This window comes from Lethenteron reissneri, chromosome 30, assembly GCF_015708825.2.
Source record: "Lethenteron reissneri isolate LAM-NWPU_2019-01 chromosome 30, ASM1570882v1, whole genome shotgun sequence".
Taxonomy (NCBI): domain Eukaryota; kingdom Metazoa; phylum Chordata; class Hyperoartia; order Petromyzontiformes; family Petromyzontidae; genus Lethenteron; species Lethenteron reissneri.
Genome location: NC_083808.1, coordinates 5998578 through 6016103, shown reverse-complemented (window position 1 = coordinate 6016103; position 17526 = coordinate 5998578). Strand labels below are relative to the sequence as shown.

General features: G+C 43.5%; 1 protein-coding gene across 5 annotated transcripts in view; it reads left to right on the top strand.

The window, feature by feature from the left end:
• The window catches only part of LOC133349454 (protein piccolo-like), a 194983-nt gene that overhangs the window by 136046 nt on the left and 41411 nt on the right, over positions 1–17526 (top strand). For 4 of the 5 annotated variants that reach the window (XM_061562922.1, XM_061562918.1, XM_061562920.1 and 1 more), the window contains exons 12-16: positions 634–719; positions 3322–3569; positions 7127–7171; positions 9610–9740; positions 13931–13957. In XM_061562922.1, coding sequence (XP_061418906.1) covers positions 634–719; positions 3322–3569; positions 7127–7171; positions 9610–9740; positions 13931–13957 — 537 coding nt within the window. The remainder of the gene's footprint in view (positions 1–633; positions 720–3321; positions 3570–7126; positions 7172–9609; positions 9741–13930; positions 13958–17526) is intronic. The other variant, XM_061562919.1, reaches the window with a different exon arrangement.

The window sequence follows — 17526 nt, the reverse complement described above, 5'->3', positions numbered from 1 at the left end:
CCAGATAGTTTAATGTAGTATTAGTATTTATTTATCGATGTTACAGGAGGTGTGTGTGTTAAATAACTGTATATTCAATGCTCTATAGTAGGGGTGGAGCAGTTCGTCGGGCAAATCGATGAACTTCAGCAATTCAAGGTCAATGTTTGATTAACGAATGAGTAATATTGTTTTACAGTGTATATATTGCAGTGAATGATAGTGCCTCCTAAGTAGCTGCAGGGGTGATGTCAAACCATTGCGTGCAACATTTATGAAGCGGAATAACATGTATCCTTACGTGATCCAAATCATACACCATGAGTTTAAGAATCGGAATTTATTGATTAATTCTTGCATGCTTCAACGCCTACTTTATGGCATTTATCTTGTGCGTCGAAGCAAATTATTTTTGTATTATTAAAAATATCTCGTGATATCCGAATTGGCTGCGGAATTTTTACAGCAACAACAAAATCCCGTGACCTACTGAAAAGAGCAAAACAAAAACTTCCAGGGGTTAAAGGGAAGTTATCGTAATGTACTCGTTGTCTTACTCCCTGCAAAAATGCTGCACTCTTGAATGTTAATTCGGTGAGTGATGAGCCATATTTTGTGGAAATCGCCTACAGTGGAACAAAATAATGTGTGTAGATCTGTGTCCTCGGACAGGGACCTCAACATGCTCTCAGACCTGGAGAACCCTCAACGCCTAGAGCTGCAGGAATATTCCAGCTTGAGTAAGTAAGGTCTACGCATCATCTCACTGCCTCTTTGAGACTCTTTGTCAAAATCAGAGCCATAGCTTTTTTTTTTACACTTGTGACACCCAGAGCCAATTGAGCAGGAGATTGAAATGCTCATGAAATAATAATAGTTGTCCCACTCGCATTTAGACTTTATTAACGGAGGTGGTCTAAATTTGTTCCGTCGTATAGTTCTGGAACGCAAGTGGTGGATCGTCGTTCGGGAGCCCGGTGGGGCCAGGTCCCACCAGTAAAAATAGAAAAAGGAGAAAACCTTAACGACACTTGCTAACTCATTACGAGGATGATAAACTGCAACTGTAAATCCCTCTCCTCTGACTGCCACCCTCCACCCTCCCCATCCATCCCCCACTTCCCCTCCCTCTTCCTGCCCCCACCCCAGCAGGCCTCCCAGGGACCCACCAAAAAGAAAATTTACAATCCGCGCTGCCACCGCGAGCTGTGGGCAAATCCATATTTTATTTAGTGTCTGTACCTGGTTTGAGAACTATTAAAGTGATTATACGGTGTAATTTCCAGAACTTTAGTAATGGAAGACTTGGCTAGGCCCATTAATAGAGTTCTGCTCATTTGGCTGTGTCTGGGAAGGATTCCCTTGAACAATGTGTCTGTTGGTCTGCTGCGCTGCCACTGTGGTGTCCTCTGTTTGAAACTTGTGTTTATCGTTTATTCTAAACATCAGTTCCTGAGACATACATGACCTACTGTTCTACCTTGCCACGCAGACCAATTTAAATAAATATATCCAAAACCTGCCGTCAACCTTCACATTAGAGAATAAAAATGTAATAGCCAGAGTTCGTATACCGTACTGGATGAATCATCCAGAGTATACCGGATTGAATCATATTGACGATAGTTTGTTTTAGCTATACAGATAAAGAGATAGTTGATATCTTAAAAGCTAGCCGTGAAAGCAAAAGCAAATATGTATCGTCTCTGTGTACTCAATGCGCTCTTGAAAGGCTGGGCCTTGAGTCTAAAGGTGTCCCTTTGAGCAGTGGCAATTGTGGATCGAGGTCTCATCGCTGTCCGTGTGGCTTTTGCTGTTAAGCAAACAAAAAGGACTCTGGCCGATGTGGAAAAAACCTGTCAACTGCCCTCATTCCATTGATTGGCTTTGAATTACATCTGGGGATAGCAGCCTCCTACTCTTCCTCCTCATCGCTTTTTTGCTACAATTGGCCTGCAGTGACTGGTAGATTTGTGTGGCAAAATTCTAGAAATGGCATGTGGTAATGATGAATTATGGAATCGCTTTTATTACAGATTAAAGGTGTTTTAAATAGTTTCTTGCCAGAAAAAAATTATTTTCACTTTTATGAATATAAAATGCCTTCAGTTTTCATCAAATATGTTTTACTCATGATGTGCTTTATTTGCTTATGTCATGAAATATAATTTTTTCATGAAAGGATGGAAATAAAATGAGTTTAATATTGTATGCAGTATTTTCTATTCAAAAAGTAATTGACAAATGGCATACATATTCCCCGTTCCTATTCGTGATAACTTACAATAAATAACCCTCACATTGTGCAAAAATCACACTTTGTATTAAAATACCACACCACGTGTCCCAAATGTATGTACTGTATGTTGAATTTCTTTCGCACCACGCATAGCCAACTGTGCTAGTTGGAGGTGCGGGGGAAGGACAACAAACTAAACACAAAAAGCAGTTCTATAGAAATGAATTATCATCCGAACACCATGTCAAAACCAAAAATCAAACTTGCACTTGCAAAAGATTAAGTGGTTCTATTGAATAAGGTGTGTGCAATTATACCATAAAATGAATCAGCTATGAGTGTGAGTTGCTAGTAACAGAGAGAGATCACTTACTCTTTGGTTCTTTCAGTAAAGTCACGTAGAAATAAATTAAATTAATTTCTACGTGACATTACCGAAAGAACCAAAGAGTAATTCCTGCAGTCACGAAAGCTTCGAATCTAGCTTAGAGATCACTTAGTCATTCGCACTCGCAACTCTCTCAAAGTCAAATCAGACTCTCAAACGCATGTTAATTACAACTCTTTTGTATAACCCAAAGCAGTAATTCAGAGCGGTATCACGCCGTGTTTGGCACCCACTTTTTCACAAAGGCGGGCCACGATTATTACTTCAATGTGCGACTGGGTTCGACTGTTGAGCGTACCTGAAGGCGTGGTTGGCAAGGGCTATCTTACAGAGACAAATTGAAAGGTTCTAGATTTGAAGCTTTCGTGACTGCAAGGATTCATATTGTTAGGTTTTTTTCGGTAAAGTCACGTAGGTAAAAAATTAAAATTAATAAAAGTAAAATAAAAATCACGACGTTTCGGAGGCAACACAAGCTTCCGTCTTCAGGTGGAACAACTATCGTGCTGTGACGGTTCCACCTGAAGACGGAAGCTTGTGTTGCCTCCGAAACGTCGTGGTTTTTTATTTTATTTTTATTTTACTTTTATTCATGAAAAATGTTTACTTACGTGACTTTACCGAAAAAACCTAAGAATATAAATTGAAAGGTGGTTGGGGGGGGGAGGGGAGAAGGAGTTTCAAAGCCACGAACCATGCTGCGTTTGGTTCACAGCATCGCAGCGCCAGAGGTCACCGGGCGTGGACCCCAAGCAGCTCGCGTACGAGTTGCGCAAAGTGGCGCAGTGTGCGGGAGGAGCAGCCGGAGCCACGGCGCAGATGGACGGCAAGACCTTGATCGTCATCGGCACGGCCACACCCGCGGCCACGACGCAGCAGCATCTACGGGACGGCCTGTCAGCCACGTCGAGCCCCAGCCGCCCTGCCTCGCCCGCCAGCGGCAGCAAGAAGCGCCACTCCAAGGCCAGTGGCTCCCTCTTGTCTCCCGTCTCTACTCGTGTGGCCTCTCGCCTGTGACATGATCCACAATGCTAGCCTCACCTGTGGCATGATCCACCCTATTCTTAGGTTGTTTTGGTAAAGTCACGTCGGTAAAGAATTTTAATTAATAAAAGTCAAATAAAAAAATCACGACGTTTCGGAGGCAACACAAGCTTCCGTCTTCAGGTGGAACCGTCACAGCACGATAGCTGTATCAAGTAAAGAGAAATTCTAAGAAAACAGACCTTGTATATATACTGGTTGAGGGGGGGGAGCCAGGGTAGGCCCCTGGATAGGAGTTTTTTATTATTATTTTACTTTTATTAATTTTATTTTTTACCTACGTGACTTTACCGAAAAAACCTAAGAATATGAATCCTTGCAGTCACGAAAGCTTCAAATCTAGAATGATCCACCCTGCCAGTCTCACCTGTGGCACGATGCACCCAGCTAGTTGTACCTGTGCATGCGTGTGCGCGCGTGCATGCACATTTGTCCCAATGGACAGATGCTCCGCCTACAGCACCTGCCACAACGATATGTGTAGGTTATGCAGGGGATCGTTGTATTTGTGAGTTTGCATGCTCCGGCCTTCACGGGTGCTCGCTAATAGCACTTGCCCCTGACAGCCTGCGCAAAACTACTTGATTCCCAGCTTGCTGGATCTCTTCCGCTGTTTGAATTGTGCTTTTGCGTTGTCGTCAGGGCCTAATGTGAGACCTTGACCACACTCGGTAGCGTGGTCTTGAATTTCCAAGCTGGGTGGGGAGGGTCGGAGATGAGTGGGGGTAGGGGGCTTTCACCCTATTACTGCCAAACATGGGCACGGAGGAAAAATTGACTTTAGCCATCCCCCCCCCCGACTAAAAATCCATGCATTAGATCGGTACAACCCCGGTTGATGTCATTTTTTTACGGGGAAAAATTGTCTGTGTTGTGATAAACAATGCCTTTTTTTTTCCACCACCACTAGCTATGATGCATCAAAAATGTACCACCACGCTATAAATAGCGGGAGCTATAAAACAACCAAAAATATTTTATCGTGACGCGAGGCAGGGATTCGAGCCGGCGTCGTTGCCACATTAACGTCGGCCGCCCGGTGTCCCGACCCTGCGGCGACACAGCGCCTCCACGCAGACGGCGCCGATTTGTCGCTGCGTAACAACACTGGCAGGGTCGGCCAGGCTATGCCCCCATCGCCATCCTCCTCCCGACCCCTTCACTCCCTCCCTCACCGCTGCCCACTTGCAAAACGGTGGCATCATCCATTTGTCAAGGCGCTCTTCCCCCTCCAACCCAGCTTAAATATATGCTCCAAGCCTGGTGGTGTTTCATTCAGACGCTGCCTTTCCGACAGACCTGTTCTTCACCTGAGGACGGCTGCTTGCGCTGTGGCCGAAACGTCGTGAGAATTATTTTATTATGTTTTATTTTTATTATTTGATTATTTCCCTTCAACGTGACTTTACCGAAAGAACCAAGAAGATCATCCATACCATGAAGAAAGCTAACACCTTATTGAGATCACGTGGGTTGGCACCTATGGGAGTATATCCAGGCCGCTTGGATGATATTCACTTGCGCCGCCACCGGGCTCACAGCGCCGTGAAAGGGCAGTCCCGAGTGGCGTTTGCATAACGTTGATATCCTTCAATGTCATCTATTTATTCCTTTAATGGCACCATATCAAGTGCGTTTATTTTTTGCGAAATAAAAATGAGCCGTTGGTCATGAATTCTCAGGCTTGTTACGCGTTAAATTTATCCTACTCTTAGTTCTTTCGGTAAAATCACGTAGGTAAAAAATGAAATTAAAATTAATAAATAATGCAATAATAAAATCACGACGTTTCGGAGGCAACACAAGTCTCCGTCATCAGGTGGGACCGTCACAGCCAGATTTGCTGCATCAAGATTTTATTTTTTATTTTTTATTAATTTTAATTTCATTTTTTACCTACGTGACTTTACCGAAAGAACTAAGAGTATGAATCCTTGCAGTCACTTAAGCTTCAAATCTAGAACCAAGTGGATGTGACCTTGCTGCTGACAGATCCTCAAAATGCGATTCCTTTCATGTGCTGGTTCTGTTCTAAGTGTTTACCATCGAGAAGAGAGTTGAGAGGGGACTATGTGTAAAGTTGCATACGTTTAGAAAATAAAGATATTCCTTTTGCATGGAAAAATTACAACTTTGTCATGGAGTCAAATGTTCATAGGTCTGACGTGGTTGACATCTTCTATTTTTTAAAGGAAAGCATAACGTTTGTTGATAGAAATATATTTTTGTTTTCCTTTATCTTGTGAAGGAGAATAGCTTTCACTTCACAAATCTGTGCCCGCTTATCTACAGCAGAACGTCCGCAACGAGATATCCCACACTTGTGTGGCCACGGTGGCTGCAATATCACCGCACGCACGGTTCCCTCCCGTGTTTTGTGAGCAGCAAGTGGTTTAGGACTGCCAGAGTTTGACCACCTTTAGCACAGCCGGATGGTTTCACCCGTGGATCTGAAATCTCTGATTAATACACTCGGGAAGCGATGTCACGTCTCGCTGCCATGTTTTGTTCACGCGAGCACGTTCCCTCCGACAACGTGCAGTCTTAAAATATCCACGGGAATATTGGCAGGGTCCCAATTGCTGGGCATACAACACCGTGTTGCTTGTCATCAGTCATGACGGTGATCTGTCAGCCTGCATGTTGACTTGTGTGCTCATATCATCTGTGCTGCATTTAATTCATAGGCTGTGTATACGCTGTGAGTTAATGTAAACAACAAACTTTTTACTAACACATTTTTTTAACCTTCTTCTTGGTTCTTTCGGTAAAGTCACGTAGAAGGGAAGTAATAAAATAATAAAAATAGAACATAATAAAATAATTCTCACGACGTTTCGGCCACAACGCAAGCAGCCGTCCTCAGGTGGAAAACAGGTCCGTCAAGTAGGCTTGCGTTGTGGCCGCAACGTCGTGAGAATTATTTTATTATGTTTTATTTTTATTATTTTATTACTTCCCTTCTACGTGACTTTACCGAAAGAACCAAGAAGATGAATCCCTGCAGTCACGAAAGCTTTAAATCGACATTTTTTTAAGTTTTGATATTCAAAGACTTATGAGCTGGGAACTATAGTGTGAGTTTTTACATGGTCATTTCATTGTGGTTTATCAGTGAATGTATGCATCATGAATAATTAAAAACAAAACAATAATTCGAAGATTCCGCTTTAATTATTTACTTCATGGACCACATCAGAGAACAACGTTTAAATTACGTGTTGAACCAATTTTAATTATATTGTTCCCATGGCATTTCTATTTATTTATATGCCATTGACGTTTTGTGTAGATCGCATCACACAATTTTGTATTCTAATGCATTCTCTGATGCACAGCAGAGACATCAAACTGGTGAAGAAATTTAACTTTTTCAAATCTGCAATGTTACAAAGTATTTTTTTCTTCTATTGATAATGGATAGAGATTGTTATTTCTTCAGTGAAATGTTTTATTGTTCTATTTGATTGTAACAGATCGAAGCTACAAAACCTTCTCATCCAATTACTGGGGAGATTCAGGTAATCGTTTTTTTTTTACACTTTTTTTATATCCATTCGTATTGAATTCCATGCTACATTTTGCTCTGTGCCTATTCGTGGCAAAGTGCAATAACCAAAATGTGTTCCATGCTATAAAACCCATTTTTGTGTGTGTGCCGTGTGCTCGCAGGAGCATACAATGAGATTCACGTTTGGTGACCTCATAACCTTTGCCCTCTCCTTGTCCCATTAAATCTCATATGTTCAATAAAAACTTTACTTTTCATTTACTTTATTTTGTACCTTTCTTATGCTGTAAATCTAAAATGTAAAATAAAAACTCTTTACTTTTAATTTACTTTATTTTATGTACTACTTACCATTCTTATGCTGTAAATCTAAAATGTAAAATAAAACTCTTTATCTTCTTGGTTCTTTCGGTAAAGTCACGTAGAAGGGAAGTAATAAAATAATAAAAATAAAACATAATAAAACAATTCTCACGACGTTTCGGCCACAACGCAAGCAGCCGTCCTCAGGTGAAAACCAGGTCCATCGAGGCGACAGAGTCTGAATGAAACAGCACACGAGCTTGGAGCATATATATAAGCTGGGCGCATTGACAAAGGAATTTGCATATCAAAAGGAATTTAGCATATTTATGGGAAATGCAGGAATGTGATTAGTACTGCATATGCATGTGCATTATGCAGGATTAACAGCATCAAAGGGAGCTGCAGTTACTGCTGCTGCAGCAGTTTCTGCTGCTGCACTTGCTGCTGCTGCTGCAGTTACTGCCTTATCCATTTTAATATAACACTATGTATTATTCTACCCACCCTAATGTGTATCATACTGCTATATGTTTACTGTACAATTACGACACCATACATTACTCTGCACACTGCACCATGCCAGTGAGTGGAACGCGGTCTGAAAGTCACCGTAAACGTGAACACAATCAGTTAAGATCCGAAATGGTTTATTACGTCCTTCCAATGATTGCTAAGCCAGAATCCATCTTCTCGGTTGAAATTGTCTCTGTGTTTGTATATGTGGATCGCCTCATGAACGAATCTCTCATGATAGCCAGATGGCTTGCAGAGAACCTCTGTCTTGGAGAAGTCAATGTCATGTGAGCACACTGAATTGTAACAGTGATCTGCCACGGCTGAGGTGGCAGATCACTGTTACAATTCAGTGGGCTCACATGACATTGACTTCTCCAAGACAGAGGTTCTCTGCAAGCCATCTGGCTATCATGAGAGATTCGTTCATGAGGCGATCCACATATACAAACACAGAGACAATTTCAACCGAGAAGATGGATTCTGGCTTAGCAATCATTGGAAGGACGTAATAAACCATTTCGGATCTTAACTGATTGTGTTCACGTTTACGGTGACTTTCAGACCGCGTTCCACTCACTGGCATGGTGCAGTGTGCAGAGTAATGTATGGTGTCGTAATTGTACAGTAAACATATAGCAGTATGATACACATTAGGGTGGGTAGAATAATACATAGTGTTATATTAAAATGGATAAGGCAGTAACTGCAGCAGCAGCAGCAAGTGCAGCAGCAGCAACTGCTGCAGCAGCAGTAACTGCAGCTCCCTTTGATGCTGTTAATCCTGCATAATGCACATGCATATGCAGTACTAATCACATTCCTGCATTTCCCATAAATATGCTAAATTCCTTTTGATATGCAAATTCCTTTGTCAATGCGCCCAGCTTATATATATGCTCCAAGCTCGTGTGCTGTTTCATTCAGACTCTGTCGCCTCGACGGACCTGGTTTTCACCTGAGGACGGCTGCTTGCGTTGTGGCCGAAACGTCGTGAGAATTGTTTTATTATGTTTTATTTTTATTATTTTATTACTTCCCTTCTACGTGACTTTACCGAAAGAACCAAGAAGATGAATCCCTGCAGTCACGAAAGCTTTAAATCGAAATAAAACTCTTTACTTTTCTTCTTCTTGGTTCTTTCGGTAAAGTCACGTAGAAGGGAAATAATAAAATAATAAAAATAAAACATAATAAAATCATTCTTACGTCGTTTCGGCCACAACGCAAGCAGCCGTTGTGGCCGAAACGTCGTGAGAATTATTTTATTTTATTATGTTTTATTTTTATTATTTTATTATTTCCATTCTACGTGACTTTACCGAAAGAACCAAGAAGATGAATCCCTGCAGTCACGAAAGCTTTAAATCGAAATCTTTACTTTTCATTTACTTTATTTTTACCTTTCTTATGCTGTAAATCTAAAATAAAAACTCTTTACTTTTCATTTACTTTATTTTATGCACTACTTACCATTCCTATGCTGTTCATTGTGCACGGTTGCAATTTACTTTGCCCAGTCGACGTCGGCCGCGGAGGGCGTGATGTGCACCGATGCCCACTTTATCGAGGGCGATATTGGCACATAAAATGAAGATCGATTTATTGTTAATTGTCCCCACCGTGCAGCTGCAAATGAGCTTTGACCGCCACTCGGGAAACCTCATCATTCACGTCCTGCAAGCGCGGGGCTTGGCGCCACGTGACAACAACGGCTTCTCGGACCCCTTCGTCAAGGTGTACCTCCTACCGGGGCGCGGGTGAGTCCCATCGGCCGCCCGTTGAAAAATACACTCGGCCAAGACATGAACACGTGACCCCCCCCCACCCCCCCCCCCCCACCATGTAAAACTGAATGCCCTCACAAGGGGAAAAGCGGTTGGTCCTGGTAGATGTTACGTGTAGTGCGCTCCCTGCCTCCGCTCGTAATGAATTCGTGTGACACTTCGAAAGAGAGAGCGATGGGAATTAATATTGCATGCGGGGCACCTTTGCGATGTGTGATTGCTGCTTGACCCCTCTGTCACCCACAAAGACGAGGCAATAAGGGTGAGGATATAATTCCGCCGCCTAGCCTGCAAGGAATATATTAAACAAAAGAGAGTCGTGAAACTCTTCTGCCGTTTAAGATGTTTCTTCCCAGGAGTTTTTTTTTTTTTACAGAGCTCTGCTCCGTTATCTGAATCTTCAAATCCACAGGGCAAAGATCTGCAGATTACTCAAGACACACTTTGAGTCAGTGCATGTGTCGTTTCAGCATAGGTGAATGCATGCTGCTCTGCACTGCTGCCTCACATGAAATCAAACACAGCCGCAAGCATCTCATGCTTTGTTCATTGTCTGATCCGAAGTGCCCTGGTTTGTAAATGTGGCTCTATTTTATTAATGTGTCTATATTTTGCTTTCCCCAATGGAAGTCTGTACGGATTATGCATTGGCAGATCAATGTGGTCACTCATGTAATTAGGTATTTCCATTCCCATTATTTGTCCTAATTATCGATGACAATGGTAATTATTGCAGTAAATTCCATCATGATTATGACCTGTAATCTTTCCTTCATTCTGCCAAAAGCCATCTGTGGAATAACAATGTATGGCACATGTGTCATTAAATAAACGCTTGTAATTATACTGAGACGCAGCATGTGGAATCCACATCTTTGAGAGAATATGCAGGTTATATGTGTGTACGTATGTCGTATTGTTTATGTCTGTACGTATGTTGTATTGTTTTATGTGTGTACGTATGTTGTATTGTTTATGTCTGTACGTATGTTGAACTTATTTTTGCACCGTACATAGCCAACCGTGCTAATCGGAGGTGTTGGGGGAAATACAACGAACTACACGCAAAAAAGCAGTTCTACAGAAATGAGTATTCAATCTCGATTTAAAAGTGCATAGCTCCAGTGGCTTCCTAATATCAGAAGGAAGAGCATTCCAGATGGCCGCAGAAGCGCATCTGAAAGTGTGCGACGCAGTGAGCGTCTTTGTTTGACGGTTAACCAAAAGCCGCTGCGAGGATGGCCGTAGTTCACATGATGGTGTATGCTCCTTGACGAGATCTGCCAGGTATTCCGGTTAGAGACATGCTGATGATTAATAAAATGAAGGGGGCTTGGGCAAGACTTGTCGCAAAAAGGCGTGATGGCCAATGGTCGACAACAATGATGTAGTGGCAGCCGAAGGGGGAGGACACTTCCAGAGAGAACGTACGCCGGGGAGATGGAGCAAAAAGGTCATCTGGCATGCAGGAGTCAGATGGATTGTTTTATTGTGAGATTGTGAAAGATGATGACGTCCTGGGGGAGGCCTTTGACCACCACTGGATAGACTATGGAGCTGATGACGATGATGAATGATTCGGAGCCATTGCGTTTCTCCATTGGCTTGTCAGACAACTGCAAGACGCAACAGTTTCTCCCTCTGCGTTTTCAGGTCACGGTCTCTTATGGGTGCTAACGACTGGGGTTAGTGTGTGGCGAGGGCTGGATGCTGTGCAATGAAAGTTTAACGAGGCACCAAGGGAAGAGGCCTGTGATGATAGCTGATGATAACGACTGTGTTGTTATAGTCAGCCGTTTTCATATTAGTTCTGTTTAACCAGAAGTTATGAACCAAAGAGTATGGATCCCTGCAGTCACGAAAAATTCAAGTCTAGACATAAGTTATATTAATAACTATATTATATTAATATGACTCTATGTTAATTTGAATCATCATTATAACGGAGTATTCCACCTTTTCTAGTATTCCCTTTCTCTCGGTCATACTCGTCTGAACGTCATCGCCTCTAGACGGCACACTGCGATTCACTCTTCCAATGAGACCGCGCTGAGGCTAACGCTATTTTTTAAATCCTTTATATTAAGTTCACTTGCTTGCTTGCTTACGACCGTGTAAATCTTGCGGTCGTTTTTTAACCCACTTCCCGTGATCCAATCGAGCTGACATTTTCCACACAGACTCGTTGTGCGTGACAATTAATGTTCGTGAAATTTTTTTCCCAAAATTTTACACTTTTTAGGACAAAAATATTATATTTAATTACCAATTGCTTAATGGTGGCATGCAATCATCTGACCCATAGGTGGCAGCCATCTCAAGCCAGAGGACGAGAGGACTCTAGCCGCCACGCATATAAAGGATTTATAGTTAAAAACTTTGTTTTTACTGGTCATACTTGTTGCCACGTTAGTATAATCTCACTAGCTGTACTATCCGGCTTCGCCCGGGACTTGTATCCACCACGGCCGGCCGCCTTTGTCTCCCCAGTGGCGATGTTAATACGCCACACCAGTTACTCGTTTGAGGCTGAGTCGACCTAGGGGAGGTTCAAATAATCTTGACCGGTGGTGGGCATGAGCGGGAATCGAACTGGGTTCGCCGGGTTGGTAGCGCAGCGTAGCGTTAACCACTACACCCACCGCTCCTCACACACACAGACGCACAGACACACACACAGACACACGCAGACACACACAGACAGACACAGACAGACACACAGACACACAGACAGCACGCTAACCACTACACTACCGCTCCCCACACACCACACACGCACACACACAGACACACACACAGACACACACACAGACAGACACAGACAGACACACAGACACACAGACAGCACGCTAACCACTACACTACCGCTCCCCACACACCACACACGCACACACACAGACACACACACACACAGGCAGCACGCTAAGCACTACACTACCGTTCCCCCTACACAACACACGCGCACACACACAGACACACACACACAGACACACAGACAGACACACACACACAGACACACACACAGACACACACACAGACACACACACACAGACACACACACAGACACACACACACAGACACACACACACAGACACACACACACAGACACACACACAGACACACACACACAGACACACAGACAGCACGCTAACCACTACACTACCGCTCCCCACACACCACACACACACAGACACACACACAGACACACACACACACACAGGCAGCACGCTAAGCACTACACTACCGTTCCCCCTACACAACACACGCGCACACACACAGACACACACAATACACACACACATACACACAGACATACACATACATACAAACACACACATACATACACACAAACACATACACAATACACACACACATACATACAGACACACACATACATACACACAAACACATACAGACACATACATACACACATACATACAGACACACAGACATACACATAAACACATACATACATAGTCATGACCTGGCTTTGCCCGGGACTTGTATCCACCACGCCCGGCCGCCTTTGTCTCCCCAGTGGCGATGTTAATACGCCACACCAGTTACTCGTTTTGAGGCTGAGTCCCTCCCTCGCCACTCTGCCTCCCTCGCCACTCTGTAGAGGACGTGAAATTTGTATGAATTTACCTCAGAGTGGCGTGTTGGGTGTCGAGGCCTAGCACCGTGCAGAGCCTCCCGCCTTGCCTGATTTTCCCACCCGGCGAACGCTGGGTACAGGTGCCGGGCCCCCCCCCCCCCCCCCCCGCGCTATTAAAAATGGCGTCCACCCCGCGGCGAAAAGTTGCTACTCGTTGCCAGGGGCAACCGCCGTCCAATGAAAGCGGCGAAGGCGTCGTTAGCTGTTGCCAGGGGCAACCGCCGTCCAATGAAAGTGCGTATGGTCCGAAATCCACACACACATACACAGACAGACAGACAGACATGCACGATTTTATATATATAGATTGTCAAATGTCTGGAATCTGTTTGAAAGGCACGTGCAATTGAGTGTGCAGCTGTACTCACTTTGCCTTGTTTGTGTGTGTCCCCCTGTCTCACCAGTGGAAAGTGTCCTCTCTCGCACTTGTTTCTCTGCTTGTCTGTGCCCTGATGCTTTGATGTGTTTATATTTTTGCTTGCCCTGTGCAATCTGGGATATGCAGTCAAGTTATGGTTGTCCAAAATGCCAGGTATAGTTTGTTTCTCCTTTTCATAATATTCTCAATCCGTTTGCCCTTGCGTGTTTGCATGTGTTTGTATATATACTGTATATATATCTATCTGTTAATCCCAGGTCAATTATGTAATAATTTGGTCAGAGTTGGGAAGGTTCCATCACATTTGCTGACTGTTATTGAGTTCAGCTTATCAGTGGACAGGCGTGTGTAAAGCCACAGCCTGGCTTCAAAATTGTTTGTCGCATGAGCCAAATAGAATGCGTGTTGTCCCGCGGTTCTTTCCGACATCCCATGCAGGGGCGGCCCGTCCATATAGGCGAACTGGGTGGTCGCCTAGGGCACCAAGTTAAGTGTGGGCGCCAAATTCTAGGGGGGAAATACGAATTAAAAAATACAAATAAAATAACGAAGATGTCATTATTTTAATTCCCGTGCACGTACAAAGGGAGTATAAATTATTATTAATTTCTCAACATTTATGATAATTTATTGGTTGGACAGACGGATGGATGGGCAAACCGAATAATGATGCCTCTGTTTAAAAAAAAATCTGCTTAAAAAACATTAAACGGAATATAGGTTGCAAAATATTTCCCAGTTTACCAAAAACCTCAGCCGGGATCTGCCCTTGGGGTTTGAGGGTGGGAGTGCCGATTGCGTGGTTCGCCGTGAGGGCGCCAGTTACTGGCAGCTCCTCTAGGGCCGCCCTTGCTCCCATGACTACGAGTGACTGGGCTTTCATCAGATAGAGCAGTTTCGAGATGAAACCATCGTAAGAGCGATACCACTCATTTTAATTTTACAATATTCCACTGAAAGTTACTCACCTGTGCTTTAACAAAGAAAAACACATGTTCTGGTGGCATGGTGAGTGAGAACACTGGACTCGTAATCCAGAGGTCGCCAGTTCAATTCGATGTTCCAGCCCGACAGTTGAAACAATGTAAAACTTCTTCTTGGTTCTTTCGGTAAAGTCACGTAGAAGGAAAATAATAAAATAATAAAAATAAAACATAATAAAATAATTCTCACGACGTTTCGGCCACAACGCAAGCAGCCGTCTTCAGGTGGAGAACATGTCTGTCGACCTGCTCTCCACCTGAAGACGGCTGCTTGCGGCTGCTTGCGTTGTTCTCCACCTGAAGACGGCTGCTTGCGTTGTGGCCGAAACGTCGTGAGAATTATTTTATTATGTTTTATTTTTATTATTTTATTATTTTCCTTCTACGTGACTTTACCGAAAGAACCAAGAGGATGAATCCCTGCAGTCACGAAAGCTTTAAATCGAAATGTAAAACTTCCTTAAATTTCGTCCCCCTGCTTTTGTCCACCCAACAGTATAAATGTAGCACACGCCACAGTTGGTTGATTGGCAGGTCACGTGCGGTGGAGTAAAGTGTGGGGACTCCTGCCCCTTCAAAAATATATCCGCCCAGCATGACAGAATACGTGAACACCCTCCAGGGGAGGGCCTCGAAAGCAGTGGTTCCCCAAAGTGTGTGGTCCCCAGACCACCAGCGGTTTGCCACGGTACTCCAAGTGGTCGAACATTAACTAATATTTTACTTATGATAATTAATTAAAAAAATGAAGTTAGGTAATTTATATTCTTGGGTTTCTTTCGGTAAAGTCACGTAGGTAAAAAAATACAATTAATAAAAGTGAAATAAAATAAAAATCACGACGTTTCGGAGGCAACACAAGCTTCCGTCTTCAGGTGGGACCGTCACAGCACGATAGCTGTATCAAGTGTTGCCTCCGAAACGTCGTGATTTTTATTTAATTTTTTTATTTACTTTTAAAAAAATTTTACCTACGTGACTTTACCGAAAAAACCTAAGAATATGAATCCTTGCATTCACGAAAGCTTCAGATCTAGAATTAGGTAATTTACCCTAATTAGACTACCCCAGCCATAATATCGAAATGACCCCCACCCCCTTTAAAAAAAAACGTAATAGCTCCATTAAAAATATATATTTTCCGGTAATTACATTTATTTTGTATTACTGGTGTTTAGAGAGGAAAGTGAATGCGTTTTGTCATCAGGGGTGGGGGGAAGTCCGCGGAAATGTTTTGCGTCGGCAGAGTGGACCAGCGGGGCCGAAAAAGATTTTGAGATACACTGCCCTTCGAGCATCTTCTTGCGATTACGGGCTTACTGACAGCAGTGGCGTGATACAAGTCATTGGCGAGCTGCACCTGTAGCTTGTACCCTACTCACAACGGTGCGTTAGGTTGAAAATTCACCTTCGCCACTTGCGCCACGGTCTTTTGTGTTGTTTTTTGTTGTTGTTGTTATTTCAGTCGAAACTGCATGAGGCGTTCAGACATTTTTTGATAGGTTTGAACGTATTGCAGTCGGCGCTGGATATTATCACATCTATTGTAAGCACAGTTGTCATCTCAGCAACGCATCCATATATCACACCGGCGGGCAGAAGACAAAGATGGGACACTTCTGAGACGAGCACTCTTCAGATATGAGCACACTTGGCCTTGCTCCCTCCCAAGGGGGTGTGCTTATATCCAGCTTCTACCACATCACAAACGACCGAACCGTGCAGGGGATGCTGGTTTGGCCTTGACCCTGCGACCTCTCCGTGAACTACAGCTGGAGATTAAAAATCAGTAGCACGACCCGGCGCTGAGAATGCTCGCAGATCGCTTGGCACCCACCACACGACAGCGCCGGCCTGGCTTTGGACGCTCTTTGCAAAGTGTCGCTGCTGGATGGGAGGCCGCGATTGGCCATAGTCCAGCGCCGGTAGCAAGAAGAATATTGAGCACAATGAGCGGGGTTGCCGGGTGAGCGTGGTTATCAACCACCGCAGGCTACTAACCCCCATGACACATGATGACTTTGGCCCTACGTTTGGCTTGGTTTTGCACTTGTCCAGGCAATGGCTCAGTTCTGGGGAAATATTAATAGGGGGGGGGGGGTGTGAATGTGAAAGTGTCAGAGTTTTGGAGGAGCATCCCTACATGTGCATGCATTTAAATTGACAGCGTGCCTTTTTGGAGGGAATGGCTGAAAACCTTTTTAGCCGAAATACCGTGCCATTTACACAAAAATAACCCGTAATTGAGCCCAGAGATTTAAGTCAGGTAAAAAGTGAAATGTGTCTTTTCGTATGACACCATCCTGAGCAGGCTAATGGGTTTTTCTTTTTACCAATTGCCTCAGCTTATGTTTTCCTGTCTTCTTTGATTAATAAAAAGATGTATCCGTTAGCATTTCTCCAGTTTGCATGCAGAGAAAAAAATATATTAGTCTGAGAGATTGCTTTATTTGTTTGCTATAGTGGTAGGGAGTGACGTGATTTTGTGAAAATGTATGTCATGTGGGGCATTAACTGCTCGGCGTAGTCTGTGAGATTATGGAGAAATTTGAACCATTTCGAGATACGTTCGAGTGTCTGCCGTTTTACGCATGGGCGTGTGCGTGTTTCAATTACCTCTTAGCAATGCACAGGTTATAAAGAGCAACAGTGACGATAATGGATTGTAGATTATAATGATCTTATTAATGATACGCTGATCGTGCTGATTATCATATTCGTTAGCATGATTAAGGTCAT